Source organism: Seriola aureovittata, chromosome 4 (assembly GCF_021018895.1).
Source record: "Seriola aureovittata isolate HTS-2021-v1 ecotype China chromosome 4, ASM2101889v1, whole genome shotgun sequence".
Taxonomy (NCBI): Eukaryota; Metazoa; Chordata; class Actinopteri; order Carangiformes; family Carangidae; genus Seriola; species Seriola aureovittata.
In genome coordinates, this window is record NC_079367.1 from 5305244 (window position 1) to 5326014 (window position 20771).

A 20771-nucleotide genomic window follows, 5' to 3' on the forward strand; every position below is an offset into this window, starting at 1 on the left:
CCTACAATGGCTTCAAATAGCCAGAGATATTAAAAGGATAGTGGCCTCCGGAGAATTGGTGTAGCAATATCTGTACCAGCTGAAGAATCTCTAACGTCATACATCAAATTAATGCTCAACCCTCAAGCTAGGGGCTGATCACACACTGTAAGAGCAGAGTAGGCTCATATATATATATATAGAGAAGTCTGTGTATATATATATACACAGACACCGGTCCACAAAGCTGCTTTTGTTACACTGTACATGCAGACAGTGACATTATCACCGTAGACCTACTGACACAGAGCGAGCTAAAGCTAAACTCTGGATTACTGTGACTGAAGAGCAATAAAACTCTGAAAACAAACAACATAAAAGCGCACATAAAGTCAGCCACAGCTACATTCTCCTTGTATATGACACATGCAGTACAGTTGGCACTGGTCTATGTTTACTGAGAAAGAGGATGACTTAATTAGAAGATCCAAATTATGACAATTATAAAGAAGTAGCCAGAATGTCAAGTCAGCCATTATTGTCAAATAGGCTCCTACAAAATCTACTATATCAAAGTTAGCAAAGTTAGCATGAGCGGTTTGAACAGACATCGTGGTCAGACTAGTAAGTAGTAAAATTAGTCCACACTGTTGATTTATTAAACTTTTAATGAATCAAGTTGAATTCCACAACATCAGAAGGATCATGAAACCTAACCAAGCAGCTACCGTCTACCCAAGGATCTGAACCTCTGCTGACTTCTGTCTCAACATGAAATAAAACCAAAAGGTTGGTATGATTATGACAGAAAAGCTGACGACTACATGAATTACTCTCCAAAGTTTCACATCCTCTTTATCTGGCTCTGTTGTCTATCTATTTCTCAACAATAAAACAGACACAGCTGCCACATTAAAGCTTCAAATAGTGTGTCCCAATGTAGACCTGACGTGGGAACCCTGGGAACAGGGGTCACAGATAAAGATCAAGAGGTTCTCAAATAGTTTGAAAGCTTGATCTCACTGAAATCTAAAAATCATGGATCCCCGAAAGAGAGAATACAGGGTGAGTGACTGTATGTATAAAATGTGAAATCACACAGCCTTGATTGTTATATAAGAAAAACTCCAGTGAAGTCCCAAAGCTGGGAGGTTGAGGACATGTGACGAAACAAGCTGAAATAGTTAAAACAGCTTCTGTCATTGCTGTGAAAACAGGAGAGAAATAAAAAATGAACACATGCTGTCCTGGACAAAACAGCAACAATACAGTTACAATACAAGCACCTACCAGAGTCACCTCGGTTTGGGCTGTAATCACTCCGGAATGCTGCATTCCGTCCTCGTACGCAGGGAGCACCCAACAAACTCTGTTTAGAAATCTAATGAGTTTGTTGTTGTCTCGCTTGGTGGATGAAATCAACGACTCCCCCAAAAAACAAATCGGCACTTCCTCCCTTCCCCGGTGTATTTTTTTATTCAGCCCCAGCCTGCATTTACACCCGGGAACAACACTTGGTTTTCATAAACTCCAACTTAAAAACTGTGGTCGCCGTCGCCATCCACCCATGTTTAGGGATTAGGTTTGTGGCAATAAAACAAATTCTGGCAGATTCATTTTTTATCTGAATAATGGTGGACAAACTAGTTTGCTCGTTAAATGACGAACTGAAATGTGGGTGTTGATGATTTGCTGAAGTTTTTACGCTGCGTTTTTCCGAGGAAGGGAACTTATAGTTTTTTTTTCTGGATAGCTTAAGCAATGCGACGTTGAATTGGCAGATTGATGAACGGAGTCTGGTGTGACGCTCTCACACGACAGGTTAAAATTGCGGGGGGTAAAATCAATTACAAGAAAAGGGGATAAGTGGGTGACTTACCTTTAGTCAGTCTCTGGTGTGATGTTGTTGAAGAATGAGGCGGGCGAACAAACAGCTGGAAGTTAATAGGCTATTGCTGCAATGTCTTCAGGACAGAGTCGGTTCTCGTATAGAAAGTCTCGTGCGGCAGAGGAATCCACAGCCGGGCTCTTTGCGGGCAGGACAGACCTCGCAGGTGGAAAGAAGCGCGGTCTGGCTTCCTGTTTGTTTCAGAAGGTGAACTACTACCACCACCACCACCACCTCCGCTAGCTCTCCCTCCGCCGCCACCGTCAAGTCTAAGAGAGTAACAGAGAAACAGCACCTCCGGTCAACGTGTTCAAAATAAAAACCCTCATTGATTACAGACAGCGGCCTATGTGAGACTCAATCTGCAGCGTTTTGATTATTAATTTACAGCCAATATATTGATTTTTTTTTTTTTTTTTTTTTTTACCCCACAGATGTTGGACAATAAAGTCCGTAGCCTAATAATCATAAGATTCTGTATGTGAATAAGAGCATGAAGATTTGAAATGATAATGTATTCGGATTAGAGTTTTGGAGATAGTCCAGCTGTTCAGACAAAACAAAAACAAACAGACACAAACACGAGCTGGAAATAATCATTCAGACACCTGCACCTCAAAATATTATGTACAAATCGATAGTGTATAACATGTCAAAAAGAGACCAGATTGTATTTTGTTTTGCCTGGCTGTATTTCTAGTAGGTGATAACAGTTGCTTACAGTGTGGCATGTAGTGTACAGTGGGGGATATAATTATTCTTGAGGAACATGCTGCATGCAGCTCCTAAATTTGTTTCCAGATTAAAAAAATCACTTTGTTTAAAAAATCTAAACAATATAGTTCAAAATCAAATAACAGAAGCAAATAACATATTTTATAGCCACACATTCCTATTATTCAACAATCTTTTGCAACATTACACTTGAAAACACTTGACTTGCAGTCCTGCTGTTCCTACGTGACACTATGAGGCTTTTATTGTGAAAGCCGCATCTCCTCTCTTCTGGTTTTATTCTGTCTATCTGATTTGATGCAGCTCTCCAGTAGCGGCTTGGAGGTCAGGCAGCTTTTCTCCCAACAGCCACAAAGCAGCAGCACAAAACTTCTGAGCAATGGTTTCACCCGGAAACGCAAAACAATAGTTTTTAAACCTCTTCTTATTAAGAAAATACCCGAGTGAATGTATTTGGCAGGTAGGAAGTTCAAATGGCAGTCGGTTTATACATGAATAAGGACTAATCTTTTATTTAGTCATTGACTAAGCCACCTTTTTAAGCAAGGTGACCCCCGGCTGATTGACACGTTTTATGTTTATGAAATGTATACAACTCTGTAAAAGCGTAGCCTATGGTTTGGCTTTGCTGCCCTCTGGTGATCAAATGGGTTACTGCTGATTCAACTCAAAATATTATGCATCCATACCAATTTGTAGAACTGATAGCCTTTTTGTACACCCTATGGTTTACTATGGTAAAGTCCAGTATGTTGTATAATTATTAAATTCTCTTTCCTGTCAGACGACTTGATTCATAATCATTGCTTAAACCGGAGTTAGGGAAAATACTTATTTTTAGTAATGTAAAAACACTCTACTATGATTAATATTTTGTTCAACATGGTTTACCAACATAAAAGTAAAATAACAACTAAACAAATAAATAAAACATACAAACATTAAAGGGACCGGAAGCACATCTACGCTTACTTCCTCATTGAGAAATTATGAATCACGTGCCCCGCCCACCGCCGCTGCTTGCGCTAAATTTACCGGTGAAGGAGCTAACAACATAGTTAGCTTTATTAGGAAACATCAGAGAAACTCCGTCACACACACGTTGGAGGCTCAGTCAGACCCAGACTCAGATGAGGAGTCTGTTGTGACCAAAATCAGCGACTAGCAGACGTATCAGGACGGTAAGAGTCGCTAGCATCTTTTATTTGTTTACGTTGTTTGTTAGCTTACTGGCAGTGGTTGACACTGCCTTAGTGGTTATGCTAATGCGACTCTCGCTCTCTGTACCGACAAGATTTCGGTGGCCCCGGGAAAGAGCGATGTGCACCAAGATGGTTAGCGTTAAAGGAAACATCGGAGAGATTCAGCCATACAAGTTTGAGCCCCAGTCAAACCCAGACTCGGGAGGAGGAGTCTGCAGCACAATCAGTAAGGTAAAGCATAGTTAGCATCGTTTGTTTTTGTTGTTTGTTAGCTTGTAAGTGGTAGTAGCTGACGCAGCGTTAGTGGCTCTGCTAACACAAACTACCCCTCTCGCTATAATGATAATGTTTCGGGTTAAAGTTTTGCCCGCCCGCGTCCCAGCAAGTGGACGGGGTTGGTTCCTTTGGTTAGTGACACATGGAGTCCAGGCTGTCTGGTCTAAATCATGGTTGTATGGTCTGATTCCGTTTTTCTGAGACTGGTTCACTGCAGTTCCAAGGTGGAAATACTCAGTCATGGTGTTGAGTGCTTGTTTCATTCATGATATGTCTTGTATTATATAAAAAACACCATATGGGCATGACAATAAAGTTTAAAAACTTTATTGTCATTGAAGGGGCTCTAATATATTTTGTTTTTACAACCATACAAATGTAATCTTCCTCTCTGAATATTGAAACTGAAATTAACAATAGGCATTTCTCACAGCAGACATTTAGACTCGTCAGTTGCAGGAAAAGCACAGGTGTTGTTAATAACTAATAATCAACAATGGCTCAGCTCTATTCAAGTGTCCCGGTGAGGCATGACAGTGACAGTAAGACATCAAACCAGGGCTCTCAAACTGAAGCAGCTGAACTGAATTCACTCATCATGAGTTTTATTATTTACACCTGTGCTTTTCTGACTGGGACATGTGAAAAGGGCCAATTTTCTTCTAATGGAAACGATTTACACACTGGGCTTTTGATGTATATGCCCTTTTCTCAGAGATTTATCCCTTGTGAAACCTTGGTCTGGTCTCACCTACATTAAGAAGTAGGCCACTGGGTTTTTGGCATGATTAGGATGTAACTCTGTGGGGTATTATCACGCAGGTGTATATCACTCACTCACCTTTAGACAAGAGCTCTGTTCCTTTTTACCTTGATAGAAATGAATGCTTTAGGTATAGGCATCTGTATCGATTACTGGTTAATTAAGGGAGCATTTATCTTGATATAACTCTTTTATTTCTTGTAGAAAATCCTCAATAATTTAAAGCACGATAGCCATGATTTAAGAAAAAACAAGTACTTTGAGTCTAATTTGATGTAGACTGTGTTGTAAACTCTTTTAATGGTGTCTTTGCTTAAAACGATTACATAGGCTACTTAGAACTGTTTGTCCCATCACAAAATGATAGTCTCTCTCATGCCACATGGGGGCAGCAAAGACCCACACAGCAGTGTTTATTAACTGTGAGCCAGTTTCAAGGGAAAACCAATGATTCCTCAGATGAAGCATGTTTGGTGAATTTAAAAAAAAAAAAAAATTGTTGCCATTGTGATTGTTTTTTAATGAAAGTTGAGTGATGGTATTCAGTGTTATTGCTGCATATTGCTTGGTTACACTGCCATGTATGCAGCTGGCCTCAAGAGTGTCTACAGGATGACCAGATCATACCACGATCAGAATCATACGATCAATTATAAGTAGTTTCGTCAGAGAGATTTACACTTAAACAATCTGTTTAGGCCAAAAGTATGTGTGGTGCACCTCATCAGTGATAGAAGCTACGTAATGTGTCATGTGCCTGACCTACTCGTGGGCAGGGGTTAAAGGCTGTCCTTCAGAGTTCCCCTCATAACGTTCTCATTGTCTGAATTTTGCTAAACATAAGCTGGGCTCAAAGGGAGCAGCCTATGCAGTGTAATCCTGGGTCCAGCATGCTTCCATTACTGCTGCTCTTATTTGATTAAATGTACTCTAACTCAGTCCAAACCCACACTGTGTATAATCTCATCACACATGATAAGCGTGTAATAAAAAGCATATTTAACTTGAAAGGGTACCTTATGCGAATGCGTATAATTATGGATATCAAAATATAATAATTTGTTTAATTGTGAGGCCTTGCCAAGAGGTATGTAATTGCTTGAAAGAAATATAGCTGAAATTGGATTGCAGTGTCTGAAATCTGACCTGGGACTGGGTTTGGCATGTGCATAAAGGCGGGGCAAGGGTAAGGCCTAAGGCCAACTTCCTATTTTGCATGTAGTCAATAGACAGAGACTAACTTCACAAACTTTATCATTTAAAGACAATTCAGCATTAAAATACAGCCCCGAAACACACATTTGATTTAGAACTATTACATAAACAGCCTCATACCGGTCTGACTCATCACTTAATTTAATTGTGTGAATTACCTCTCATGCAATTTGTATCCTAAACGGGCCACACGGCTCTGTTTTGAAATTTAAGGAAACCCTGGTAGTATAATGAAGGCATTTTGGAATAGTTTTGGTTGTGAAATAAGCTCAGTGTTTGGCATTCATATCCGAATGAGGTTATATTTCTATTACTGATATTTGGCTGATGTATCACTGGTTTGCAGTGATTATATGTCTCACATGTCCCCAGAGGTCAGCCAGAGTCTGACCATGAAGTCGTACTGGTTTATTATACAGCCTACAGTATCAGAAGAACAGGTGCTGGCCCTTAATGATCCCTGTGGGAATTTGGTTTCATCTTTGATTAATTGGAATGTTAACAGGAGAAGAGTTATCCTAATAGCTTCTTGTTGCCAACCCTGCGGAAGTTTTTAGAGGGGGGGGGCAAGAAAGGAAAGGGGTTTAAAAATAGACTCCATCAGTGCACGATGGGAAAAGACCTGCCATTTAAATCCCGACAAAGCAATTTGCAGCTCATAATCAAGAGAACGGAAACATTTTATCGCATTTCCCTTTACAGTATAAGCTGCCCAGTTCCGCCACATCCATGGCAGAAATTAACATCAGACAAATGCTGGTAAAAGCAGGTCTGGTGTGTTTGTTCAAACAGGTCCGCTGGCACATACCCAGGTATTGCTTGGAGATGATGTGTCATAATGAAAACCTGTTTATTTGGTGAAGTGAGCTTCAGGGTTACCTTTAAATCCCCTGATCTGGACTATTTATCATAAATGTGATCGGTGCGAGAAATTAAATTAATATTTTAATTTTTGCCTCATGTAATTTATTCACTTACTGTCTTCATCAGCGTCCCACTACCTCGCCCCTGAAGGTTTGAGTCGTGACCCCCCTCATTTGGACAGACTGTTTAGTGATGGCCTGTATGTGACATTTGAGTGGCCCTGGTTGGAGGGTAAGAAGAGGTCAGTGCGTGATGATTTTTCTCTGTGAATAGAAGACAGTCCATCTTTTCCTTGAATAGATGACACTTGGGTGTATTTATAGTCATGGTATTTCTAGACACCATCGAACCTCTGTTGACCAGGAGGTCCAGTTAACAAACGCACGATTCCTATTTATAAACCGTGGCAGTGTATCAACACACTCTATTGTAATTATTTTGACTTATTAAAGAATTATTGCATGTAGTCTATTGTTTCGCGGGGTTGTCATTAAGATAGAAATCAGCAGCCACTGAAAACATCACGTAGATCACCGTGACAAGTTGCTTACATTGGAGATTCACCAGAGGACGCGTTCAGAAAATAAACAGCTCTATATTGAGTAATGCCACAGATATGCGGCGGACAGATTGAAACTTCTAGTACTTCTGTTCCAACAAGAGAGAAAGAAAAAATCTCATGCTGATTTGAACAATTGCCGGATTTTCTGCGAATCAAATCTTTGCATATTTTCCTGTTTGGACCAGATGTATACCAAACAGTGGTGACCCCCACTCTCCTTTTCAATGGGTTTGGGGTGATGTGCGCCGCTTCTTAGTGGAAACTGTTGCTCTTCAATCTCAAACATTGGTGAGAATGCCAGGAATTCAATTGTGTGCAGGCATTGGGAAACCTGCAACCTGCGTGTGACTTGACCGGCAGGGTCGCATCGCCGGTGCCCCGTCGAGCATGCGAAGCTGTCATACCCGGAGCGAGGCCAGGTACGCGCCTCTCTCTCTCTCTCTCTGTCTCTCTCTCTCTCTCTCTGTCTCTGTGTGCGCGCTTGTGACGATGATGAAGCGGGGGTCAAACGCGTTGCTTCTACAGTCAGTTGACCTCATTCGTCTTGTTGATTATAATCTGTCATCTCTGAGAGCGTAACAAAGGATACAATCGTGGTTATTCAGTACGTGCTCAGCGGAAAAGACGCATGAAAACAAAACCGCACATTGCGTTAAACCTTTTCACCTCGCGCAGAAATAATTGAGGATTAATAGAAACATCTATTCATCACCTACAGCTATATGGACATGCGCCTTATTCCGCAGCTTCACCAGAAAATAGACTAACGCTTAGATTGATGCACATACGGTGGGCCCATGTGTGTACACTTAATGTAAATAATTGTTATCTACTATCATTATGTTATTGTTAAAATAATTTAAAAAAAAAGCCTACAACTGTCTTGTATGGTTTGCTACGTTTTTGTTTTTGTTAAGGTGTAACTCTCAGTAATGTCATGATAAATTCTCTGTATCATGCACCATGCAACGAACTCCTATTTCTAAGTCTATTTCTAATGTAGTGAAACGGCCCGGCAGAAGTTCGATGAATTAAAATATTTTAGAATATATAAGTACTAATTATAGTAAAAGTTAATTAATTTAGTCAGTAGTAAATATTCTGAACACCCAGCCCACATCCCTTTTTTCACAAACAAAACAACATGCAAGTCCAAGCTGACGCAAACCTGGATCAGCTGACTTTATAATCAAAAGAAGACAATATGTTAAGCAGGCCTGTTGGAGCCATGAACCTCGGCTGGCCTTATCTCCCTTAGTCCCTGAGACATCCTGTATGCAGGCCCATTGTTCCCGGCTGCCCGGTTGAACTGTCAACCTTTCTGCGCAGATGCACACCTGCCCGCCGCACAGATATATTCACTTCACAGCTCGTACAGAGGAGATTTGGGGCTCAAAGTGTGACAACAAAAAGTTGTATCTAGGTTCATGTGTGCATGCGTTTGTGCCGCAGAAGTATAGGATAATAGTGAGCAAGATTTCAAGGGGATTATAATAAATGAATCACAGGCCACTTTAAAAACACAGGGCTAAAAGCAAAATTAAATAAACAGCTACTGCAATATTAATTTGGCACATGCTAATAATATGTAAATAATAATCAATAAATTCAACGTGTTTGTTCTTTTTTCCTCTTTAAAAATGTAACTCGACTCTTAACTTTAAAAGCATTAAACCCACCTCTGCCTGTAGTTTATGCAAAGGTTAGTTACATTCGCCGAAACATTCCTTGTAAAACACTTGTGTATTTATTATTTTTCTGAGAGTGTTTAGAATACACTTGCCTTTCAAACGCGCCCTTATCTCCTTATTGTTTACAAAACATTAATGTGAGGAAGCAGAGAATGTACACAGCTACATTTCAGGCTCGCCTCGACGGTCCCTCTGCACACAGAGGGATGGCCCCAGTGTCAGTGTTACTCCGGCTGGGACCGCGGCTGCTGATCAGTCCCGGTGCTGCTGACCAGTCCCGGTGCTGCTGATCAGTCCCGGTGCTGCTGATCAGTCCCGGTGCTGCTGATCAGTCCCGGTGCTGCTGATCAGTCCCGGTGCTGCTGATCAGTCCCGGTGCTGCTGATCAGTCCCGGTGCTGGTGCTGGTTTCTCCTGTATGTGTCCATCACTGCAGCCTCATGCAGGATTACTGAGCAAACGAAGGAAAGACGTTTGTGATCATTGACGTCGACGGTTCGTTGCTGTAAAGCCTGTTTATCATGCGGAGAAGAAGACGCTATAGGCTCACGGCATCACATGTGGTCGACTACACAAGTATCCAGACTTCCCGTTTTAGCAGCGTGTTTATGGTTTTATGCGGAATCTGTCTTCCAGTGATGGACTGAAAGTGTTCTCATTGAGTTCCTGTAATAAATCTCTAATTTAACGATTAAAATAAATATCCTTTTAAAAACTAGTCAGCAAAGCATCATGCGCGTCATTCACAACTCTTAAAACAAAAATATAAAGTTCAATATAAAGACTTCATCAACAATTAATAATCTATGGAGAAAAAAATCTAGGCGTTGTTCTATTTTGAAATAGACCGACTATTTGTTTATGCAGAAATTTTGGAGTGTGTAAGTTTTATAGATTTTTACTAGCCTATTTAATTACTTCTTTTTAAACTTTAGTTTGCCTACATACAAGGGGCTCAACAAAACTGTAGACACGCACAAAAAGATGTAGCCAAAATAAAACATCCTTGTTTTATTTTTTATTTTTTAAAACCGCTTTGTTAATTACTGCACTGTTAATTTGCAGTTTAAATAACTGAGTTTTTGTCTGCATGTTTCCATATGATCAAGTCCAATATGATGAACGTTTTTGTTTTGTGTTAGTCTTTTTGCGCTCGTTGCATTTATGTTGGTGGATTTAAAAAAGTATAAAAATCTTTAAATCTGATTATATACGGGTCACTGTCACAAACGGAGAAAACTTTTAAATTCTGTTCCATGCAACAACAAATCGCTAATTCAACATTAAACATCACCTCATAATAATTAATTAACAATCATGTCTTATGATAATGAGAGAAGCAGCTGTATATTAGTACTATGCAACCCTCGTGCAAATGTCATGTATATGCCACTATCGTTGCTACATGTGAAGTAGTTTTATTTTGTTGGGTCATTGTTTTCCCGAGCAGCACATGACATAGCCTGTGCAAGTGAAGGGTTTATTTTTCTGGGTGATGAGTCTGTGTTTGACAGACGCTGTGGAGCAGAGAGGGTGGATCAAGGTGAATGTGTGGATACACCTCCAGGCACTCTAAACTCACATTAGGAGACGTTGGACTTTGCTGCTTCACCGTGAACTCCGGCGCCAAATACGTGTGATCTGTGAAGGGTGATTCCACAATCTAATTTACAATGGGCTATTAAATGTTAAGAGGTAATATTTTGTAATTGGTCAGCCTCTAACGTAATAATTCAATGTGCATGATAGCTGTGATGTGTTGTCAAAACAGTGCATTCTTGTAGTGATACAGTCAAAACCAGATGGCACTAGTATATCGATCCGCTGTGATAATGTGACGGTGATAGTAGGAGGGACGGGGCTGAGGTCAGTCCGTATTAAAGCGTTTCACTCGTCAACATGTCTCTTCTACGGAGAGGCTCGCTGGCCCTCGGGGCCTGGGGATGCTCCTCTGGGGCTCACAGGAAAGTGTCTACGTAATTCAACAGTCTGACTAACACACAACTAAGAAGGAGGAGCTGTGAGTCTGGTTTTTATACTTTAACACTCTCTGTCAACAGGCACCAATAGTTTGTTTCTCACAGGACAGCCTGGCCTGAATGAATTCATCCTCGAGTGTGATGTCACATTTTGCAACTTTAGTAAAGGTTATTATGACCTCCTTGTACGACCCTTTGTATTGCCAATTTTTTTATTTGTTTTTATCATACCTTCCTGTGTTTGTTGGTCTTATTTCCTAAATGATGCCGTAGCCTGTTATTTATTCGACAAGATAACTGCATTAACATTGCTGTTGAAGCAGTACTCACACGCAACATTTACAGGAAACAGAGGGAAGAACACGTCTACTATTTAATACTGACAACTTCTGCTTTATTATTATTATTATTATTATTATTATTATTATTATTATTATTATTATTATTATTATTATTGCTGGTGGAGGTTTATTGTTGTTAACCTATTTAGAGTAAGGCTTAAATTTAAAAAAAAAAAAAGATGTAATCTTTAACTAAGTGCGTGTTCATCATTCACATTTAAAGCGCAGAGAACATAGAATTGAAAGTGGAAAACTTTGCATTAAGTCGGGACTTTCTTTTTTCCGCGGATGGAAATCCTTCATCCTGAAATATCAGTCTACTCCAGGAGCGTCCTAGCCTCCATACGTCGCCATTTTCTACTGACACAGAATCATTTGTGAAGTGTATTAAATACAAATTACATTAAATATTACATTTTTTAAATAATATTTAACGTCTAGTGGCCTGAATAAAGGAGGACGAAATACTTATGACTGATGCGTAATGGTTGTTTGTTGTAGAGCAGTTGTGCAGTAACAACCAAAGATGTAACACAGAATATATTATATTAGAACAGACATCAGTCGCTGTGGAACACAAATTATCAATAACAGTTTAAATGGAAATGTATTATTATTGCTATTATTATTAATATTATTAATAATATTAATATGGTTGTTGTTATCATTACTATTCCTGTAGATGATAAATTCTCTATTTTGTCTTGTCACACTAGTAGGATAAATGTAACAGATTATCATAAATTAAGATAAAAAATGACTGATTAAATAGCCTATATTTACATTTTCCTGGAGACGTTGTGCCTGAATATCAGATATTTTCTGAAGTAAACGGTGGAATGAGTGCAAACCCAAACCTCACCTAAACCTGCTCAATGGTTCCAGATTATTATATCTGAACAAACTGTCTAAACAAAATGCTGCGTTACCGTCACAGAGCTGTTTACTGTTGGTTGCTGTTTGTCAACAGTGGTTATCACAGCCTAAAGCTAGAACAGATTAGTTCATGACCACTGTTTTACTTTAAGAAATACAAGTTTATTAAGAAATTCACAAATCTAGAAAAGAGGGAAAAGTGCTAATTAAAATGAAACATGGCCCCAACATGAAGGACACAATATAGCTAATCACGTTTATAAAAAAATAATAATTAGAAAGATTAACAAAACCTGGCACTGGCTGGCGTCATATTGGAAATCATATCATACATACATATGGGATCAAGAAATATGGAAAACCCTGAATTGTATTTGTGGTAGTCTGATGGATCTCTACCCACACTTTCAACCTCTGCAACAAGAGTCACAACCATGCAGGCCTTGCTCAGCGCGTGTTACTCAGAAGGCCGAACAGCTCTGATTCAATGACACATTAAAGCACTGACTAGGTTAGGGCATCTTATGTTCACGTTTCATTTGGCAAGAGTCAGGAGAAGCCGTGCGTAAAGTTGAGAGAAAGCATTACGCATACCGATATCACACAGCCGAGGCAGTGTCAGCAATGTCTATCCCCGTCAAAGTTTTTCATAGGCACAATTTTGACTACAGGTTATGGCCATCAGTCCAAGTGTAACACAGGCGCACGAAATGGCTCCCAGAGGTTGTGCTACCTGATGTGTCCTGATGACTTCTTTACCTCCCGTTTCCATTTTGCAAAACTTTTTCAACACCAACTCGCGCATACCTCCTCATCGACATTTACAGATGTCAGCTGGACCCACACAGCTCCTCAGAATGGTCTCTTCAAAAAAAATACTCTTGGTTCTGTTTTGAAATCACAGGAATTAACTCTTTGCCTCTTAGAGTCCCCATTTTTCTTTACACAGACCATTTGGTAAACTTTAAATATCAATCCTCGTGTGTAACGCCGAGTGTTTGGTCTCGTGTTCCCAGTAAGAGCAGTGCATCATGGAGAGCTCCGCGGGCTGGCGGGAGCAGGCGAACTGAAGGCCCGGTCCGTTACTGGAGGAGACCGGAGGCGGTGCCGCGGTGGCCGGGCTCAGCTGCTGGGCATGGTGGGGATGTGCCGGATGATGATGGTGACTCATGCCGTTGTAAGAGTTCACCATGCTGGGCAGCGCCATGCTCTGCACCCTGGAGTAGGGGTTATAAGATGAGGGGGGTGACAGCCCCTTCACGTTCACCGGACTCACGTTGCCACTGGCCATCTGACAGGACGTGTAAGACATCGGAGTGGGCGGTTGGCCTAGCGACCAGGAGTTGTTCATGAAGCTAGACTGCAGGTACTTTGGCGGGGACAGGTAGCCATAGCCGTCTCCTCCGAACAAGGACTTCCCCGGCTGGAAGTGAGTCGGCGGAGGTCTGAACGGCCGCTTCATCCTGCGGCGTCTCCTGTAGTTCCCCTTCTCAAACATGTCCTCACAGGCCGGGTCGAGAGTCCAGTAATTCCCCTTTCTCTCCCCGCCGCCCTCCCGCGGAACCTTAATGAAGCACTCGTTGAGACTCAGGTTGTGTCTGATACTGTTCTGCCAACCTTTCTTATTTTTCTCATAGAAGGGAAATTTGCTGATTATATACTGGTAAATACCAGACAGAGTGAGGCGCTTCTCCGAGCTCTCGCGAATGGCCATGGCAATGAGAGCGACATAGGAGTACGGTGGTTTCTGGGACGGATCCGGCTTCTCCGACACTTTGTCCTGGACCGGCTCCTCTTTGGGTCGCTCTTTCTCCTTGTTCGTGTTGGTGTCGTGGATCATTAAGGCCATTGCGTCATCCTCCGAGTTTTGGTAAGTGGCCATCATTGCGCACACCAAAACAAAACAAGTCCAGTCCAGATGCCAACAAACAAAACTCTTTAATGGCGCTTGTAACCTCGATGAGCAGAATGATGTACTGCAGACCCTCGGGATGCACCGCGAACTGAAAGTTGTCCTCAAATCTGCGCACAGAGAAATCTTTATTTTGCAGCTCAGTGGGTGACATGCAACAGACCTTCCTCTCTCTTCAACAGGGATTTTTCTAAACTGGTTTGTGATGCAGGCGCAACCCAAGTTGTGGTTTGTGACTCGTTGTAAGCCCAGCCCTTTCCTCTTTTTTCACATCCACTGACAGGCTGCTTTTGCTCCAATGCTCTCTGTGCAGCGACGTAGTGCTTCGTGATTTGTGCGTATTTGAGTTCCGCCTCCGGTGGTTACAGTATATGAAAAAATAATCAGCTTCCCTAAACCTGTTGAAATTCGTGCGTATCAGACTCGGGTCAAAATAGCGCACTCTGGACATTACACATCTATTTGCATTTAAATAGACAATTACTAAGAAAATCCTGGATATGAATGTGCCATTCAAATAAGCTGTTAAATCTTACATCTATTTCTTTATACTGTGTATTATACAGATATTAAATTCAGTGGCATAAAGGGCTGTTAAGTTTTTTTTTCTGCTTTAAGGATTAGAAAGAAAGAAAGAAAGAAAGAAAGAAAAATGGAAATATCTGATTGAATAAATGTCAGATTTTCGTGCACCATGCAGTCAAATATTAAGTATTAAATAACCTAATAATTTTAATATTAATAACAGTAGGCTAGGTTTACACATTTACACATGTGAATTATGGATCTTTTCTTATAGGTGCATTTTCTGGCCTGGACAAACAGTTGTTTCAACATAATTCGGGCCAAACACCTTCAGTCAAACTTTAGCCAAATAATATATCTGACTAAGCTGTGCCAGATGGAGGCTCTCACATCCCAACCTCAGTCCAAAGACATGCACATTTGCAAACGGCTGCATGTCCACAGCTCTAAGAAAAGTCTGGATAGATAGTGCGGCTTAATTAGCTCACATTGAGAGGGAAGTGCAAGGAGAGGTATACATTTCTTTGGCCACCCATGAGGGTCCCCTCGGCTTTCTCTGGGAGTGTATTTCCGTGCTCTGGGAGTCTGTGCAGGTGGAACAGCATTGGCATGTGTGTCATCACCCTGCACCCAGTCTGCAGCCTGGCCGCAGCAGCAGCAGCAGCAGCAGCTGAACCGCGGTGAGAGCCAACCATCTCTCAACGTGCAATTACCACAGACTCACGGTTTCAAGCGTTACGACGCGATGTTATTTCTTGTTTCAATGTCTTTTTCACATGTTTAAGACGGAGAGCATTTCCAGATAATCTCAACAACGCCATTATGCCATTGCTTTGTAAGTGTTTGGCTCGGTTAAAACATTACATCATTCAGTATATTAATTAATTCAGCTATCAAACCACACAGGATGAGATAAATCCATTGCTGAAATGATTTTTAAAAATGCTTAAGGACCATGAATTTATAAAACGATTTTCAATATAAGAAAAAAAAAAAAGTAAATTAAATGCATTGATTCTGCAGTTATATTCTGTTTGTGCGAAAGATGACTAGTATCCTGTAAAGAAAGTCTAACATGGTTAGACCTTTTTTCTTTTATTTTTGTGTGTAAATTTTGGTTTTAAATAAGCTATTTACTGTCCATTTACATGAAACACACAAGTCGACTGAGATATGCTGGAGTGGTTTGTAAGTTTTCTTAGCTTTACTGTACCTCATGAGTTGTTTAGTCTTCTTTTATTGTTCCAGAGAAAGTCTGTGGTCTTCTCCACTTCCCTGGTTCAAAAAAAAAAAAAAAAAAGTGGAGGAATTACCCAACAAACGTTTGAGGAAAGACCAAAGTAACACTTTGTTTAAAATCAGTCACATCATGTCTCCTATCATGGTTATTTTAACATTTGCATAGGAATCATGAAATATTGCAAAGGAATCTAAAAATGTGAATATGAAAAAAGAGAGTCAAATTATTCCTCATAGCCTCCAGTAGTGTTTAGAGGTTAATGTAAACTTCATCTAAAAGTTAAACAGTCATCAACATATAGCCAATAATTTATGCTATTTCTCATTTAGCCCCATTATCCCTTCAAGCAGCCCCTGGTGGCCCCCGTGGCATCACCTGAAAAACACTGCTAAACTAGCATATACTTTTTTTTTTGTGCTAAAATGATAAAAGCAATGATGTAGACAGAAATGTCCTTAAGAACGTTTATGCTCATGGAGATATTGCCTTGTGAGTGAAGTCTTTTTTATATCAAGTAATTTTATAGTGGCTAGAAAATACCCCTGTTACCTGTTGTGAAAAAGTTTCCTGATAGTTGTCTTCACCAATGTGACTAATTAGCCTAATTTGCATCACCTGAACCACGTCATTTGAGCAACATATAGACAAGATAGATCATTTAAGTATATATATATTTTTTTTATATATTGCAAACCGCAATATAGCTAGGCCACTGGTGTCTCCAGGTTAAAGCTACTGGTCCCAAAATAATGTTTTATTATCTTTTCCCTCCTCCATTACCTGTAACCTTCCCGCCTCGGAGGTGCCTCAGTCACGCGCGTCAAGTCACAACAAAGCTGTAAACTTGCATGTCGACAATCCGTAAACAAAACAAGGAGCCTGAAACTTGAACTGCTTGTAGGCTTCGGAGAGGCGCCGAGGAATGTTAATTTGATAGCCTGTTTTCGTTTGCAAGGACTTTGATAAGCAACATATAAACAAATAAATTAACAAATAAAACAAATAATTAACGATAAAAAGGGAACCAATGTGCAAACTGATATTAGCTAATAAATACTAATATGTTTAGCGTGATGTGATATGAATTTGCCAGGGATGTTAAGAAATTTTGACTCAAAATTCTGTCAATTTCTTGTTTATTTACATTATTTATTATTGGTTTTATTATTTTTATTTTAACTCAAACGTTGCTGTGAGCCACATACAATAGTTCTCCAAAATTAGATTATTTTAAGCACAAGATATGAAATTCAGTTTTTTTATTTTTATTAGCCTAATTGGATTTAATTTTAACAGGGAAAGCTTACCATGGAGTATCCTGTCCAAACGAATAGATGATCGTGTTTAAGGTTGATTTTCTGGGCTGCATGAGATGAGTGAGACAGCTTCATGCAGGCCTACTGCAGTTACTGAGAAGCCTATCACAGACAAAGAAGACTCCGTGTTTTCCTTTTAGATAAATATACATCCCCTTCTTTCTCTCTCAAGTTATCGCTCGACCCCCCTCAAATGAATAAAAATATATCCTATAAAGATCCGACACGTCTCACTGCACACCGCGTCACAAAGCTAGCGAAACATGTCTGAAAATGAATTTGCATTCATGCAACATGTTGGCAGAGTTCATGTATCACAGGCTTATATGAAATAATATCTATTTTAGTCATAACACTTGTCAGTTGTTGCCACAATCACAAGCTGCAGAACAGCAGTTCTTCCTATAACCGCCCTGAAGAACAAGTGCATGAGTGATGAGAAAAACAATAATTCAGTAAGACTCAGTTGAGTATGAGCATGTTCTACATGGCTTCTCATCAGTTAGTTTTTTAATGAGATCATTGTAGTTTTTGGTGATGAAGGTGTATAAAACACATTTATAACCATTATTGTTCTATAATGAACAACCTAAAGCTTTGCTGTGTTATTTATCTCCCAGCCTGCTGTATCTTTAATGTGATAAGTCCACTATTATTTCTTCATACGCGCGGTGTGCGTGTGGTAGGCCTACAATGAACTGAAGAGCCATCATTGTAACGGGCCCTAATGTAATTTGAAAGAGTGGAATTCCTGTCCTCGCGCACTTCCTGCCCTCGCAGGTCCGGGACTAGGATGTTTATGATAGCGCGTGCGGGTGGAATGCGGTGGACGGATCCTCCGGGTCAGTTCGGGACCGGCTTCAGTCAGCAGCAAGGGCAACAAGATAGGACCAGACCGAGGGGAAAACTGAGGAGAAAGTTACAATTTCTATTTATACTTTTTTTTATTATTATGTAAAAAAGCTGTTTGTATAGAATATAATTTTGATATGATGATGATGATAATAAAAAATTTACAAGACATGTAAATAATAATAATATTAAATGAGCATATAAATGGTTGAAGTAATGATGATGATGATGATGATGATAATAATAATAATAATAATAATAATAATAATAGACCTATTATTGGTAGTGCTATTTTATAGCAGCAGTATTTTAACTGTTTTATTCAACTACAATAATTTATTATTATTATTAAAGATGATTGTTTTCTTTCCCCGATGAGCTTACAATTGGTTCATTTTAGCTAAGAACTGCTGCTGTGTAAACATAATACAAAGATACACATACCTTTATTTTGCCTTAGATGTCCATCAGATTTAAATTTGAGTATTTATCATCTGAATTATATCTTATAAGCGAGAGAATGTTACATTGACATGAAGTTGCTGCAAATTATTATTATGGATAATAAAGTGGAACCCCTTTCTTAATGAGAAATTAACTTAACATTGAGATGGAATGATTGTAGCCAACAAAATGAGCATACAAATGATTTAAATTAGTTACGCAGCCTGCCAAAGACTTTTGTAATCCTTAGGTAATCCTTTCACAGATTTCTTTCTTTATCTGAATACCCATAAAGTGCGTAAATTAAAACTATATAAAATATGCTTTCTTGCTCTGTCTAGAGTGACAGGAGCGTAGGGCTGTGTGGTCCATAAGCACTGGTCCATCAGCACTGTACAGGCGGCAGGGAGAGACATCTTTCACTGGTTGTCCCAGTTTGATCTCACTGGGTCGGTCTCTGGTTCATTTGCATCTGGCTTGCCTGCATGATTAAACATCAACAAGACGTTGCCTCTCCTCAATGGAATCCTTATGAGGTGCAGGAAAGAGATGGGTGATGGGGGATGGAGGGATAGAGGGAGTAGGTGAAGAGGAAGAAGAAGAAGGATGTACCCTCAGCCCACATGCAGCGTGTCCAACATGGCTCTTGTTCCTCTCCAAAAGAAGAGAGAGAGATAGAGCAAATAAACACTGACCACCAGACCCCCTCCCATCTCCTTTACATCCCCACCCGCATGGATTAAGGATGGAGGGGGGGGGTACACACAGACATAAACACATATGCACACATGGTCTCACTTTTGAGGTGTTGTGTTTATATGCATGTGCTGCAATAAGAAGAAAATGTCAGTATTAAAAATGTACTGAGCGGTGTTCACAGCGGGCGGTGTGTGACGGACACTTCCTCACCTTGTAAAGTCCATCCCCTCCACTTGAAACAGTCAGATCATTGTGTGAGAGTACACACCACATCCACAAATCTTCCACACATCTCCCTGACCATCTCCCTTCATTAGCTCCGCTGTGGAGGGTGATGTGTTTTTCTGGTGGCCTGGCGTGTTTACATTTCTTATCGGCTGCAGGAAGCCTATTGGAAGCTCTACGGCCTCCTACAGTAAGTCCTGTGACATGGACGTAATCCATGGAAAGGGAAAGAAGACAAGTTACAGTTTCATAACTTTTCTCATATACAACATCACAGCTAACTCTGCTCTTTTTTTTTTCAAAAACAATAAAATAACACTTTAATTTGCATAATTCACTTTATTGACATCTTTTATCATTTGGTTTAGTAAAAAACTTTTTTTTGCACAAAGTGAAAAATGGTAATATAGTTGCATGCGAGTGTGCGTGAGTATGCGGGTAAATTCCAGTGTAGTAATCAACAGTCATTTTTTCTGCGAGTGCAACAGCAGAAAAACTGAAAGGAGTATTGAAAGTGAGAGATGAGATAAAGGTAGAAGAAAAAAGGCACAGAATGACTGAAAAGTGAAAGTAAAGAGGGAGGTGAGGAGCAAGGTGAAAATAGAGGGCAGAGCAGAGGAGAGCCACATTGTGTTCTCGCTAACCTTTACTGAGAGGTGAAGTGCTGCAGCCTCCTGCCAACAAGATTCTCTTTGAGGTTTTCTTGAACTGCTGCCAGGGTTTAAATGATTCACAGGAGCATACGTACGTGTGCGCTGTAAGCCGAGGGAGAGCTTTTTTGAGTCGGCACGTAGTTTTTTTTTTTTGTTTTTTTTTTTTGTGTTTGTGCGTATACTATTTATGCAAAAGGTAAACAGAGTGAGATAAGGAGATGTGGGGGGAAAAGAAAAAGAAGGTAAACTGGTGATTATCAAAGCTCGAGGTGGATGTGACTGAAAGAACAGCAACAACCTAAACTCACACTAAGCCAAAATTGTGTAAACTTCCTCAAAACTCACCGGCTGAACCTTTTCACCCCCTGAAGCAGCTCGACGAGTCACTGCCACAGCCCAGACTCACACTCCAAAATCCCCAACCTCAGACCCATTTCCACATCTTCATCCCGGCCGGGGATTAGATTTCAGGCCAAATCAAAACAAGTCACTTCGTTAGAGGTAATTACACAGGTAGCCTACCTCACAGGGCAAA

General features: G+C 40.2%; 2 protein-coding genes and 1 long non-coding RNA gene across 4 annotated transcripts in view; 1 reads left to right on the forward strand and 2 right to left on the reverse strand.

The window, feature by feature from the left end:
• Nucleotides 1–2093, reverse strand: part of pik3cb (phosphatidylinositol-4,5-bisphosphate 3-kinase, catalytic subunit beta) — a 47754-nt gene extending 45661 nt beyond the window's left edge. Inside the window, exon 1 of one of the 2 annotated variants that reach the window (XM_056373766.1) lies at nt 1859–2093. The gene's annotated coding sequence lies outside the window, so the exon portion shown is untranslated. Of the gene's footprint in view, nt 1–1269; nt 1825–1858 lie in introns of those variants that run through there. The other variant, XM_056373767.1, reaches the window with a different exon arrangement.
• A 105-nt stretch (nt 2094–2198) lies between these two features.
• The window catches only part of LOC130167504 (uncharacterized), a 70364-nt gene continuing 51791 nt past the window's right edge, over nt 2199–20771 (forward strand). The window contains exons 1-2 of the long non-coding RNA XR_008827298.1: nt 2199–3783; nt 3897–4035. This is a non-coding gene — a long non-coding RNA (uncharacterized LOC130167504). The remainder of the gene's footprint in view (nt 3784–3896; nt 4036–20771) is intronic.
• On the reverse strand, nt 12498–14504 carry foxl2a (forkhead box L2a). Its single transcript, XM_056373768.1, has one exon. The coding sequence runs from the start codon at nt 14253–14255 to the stop codon at nt 13335–13337; it is 921 nt and encodes a 306-aa protein (XP_056229743.1). The 5' UTR covers nt 14256–14504; the 3' UTR covers nt 12498–13334.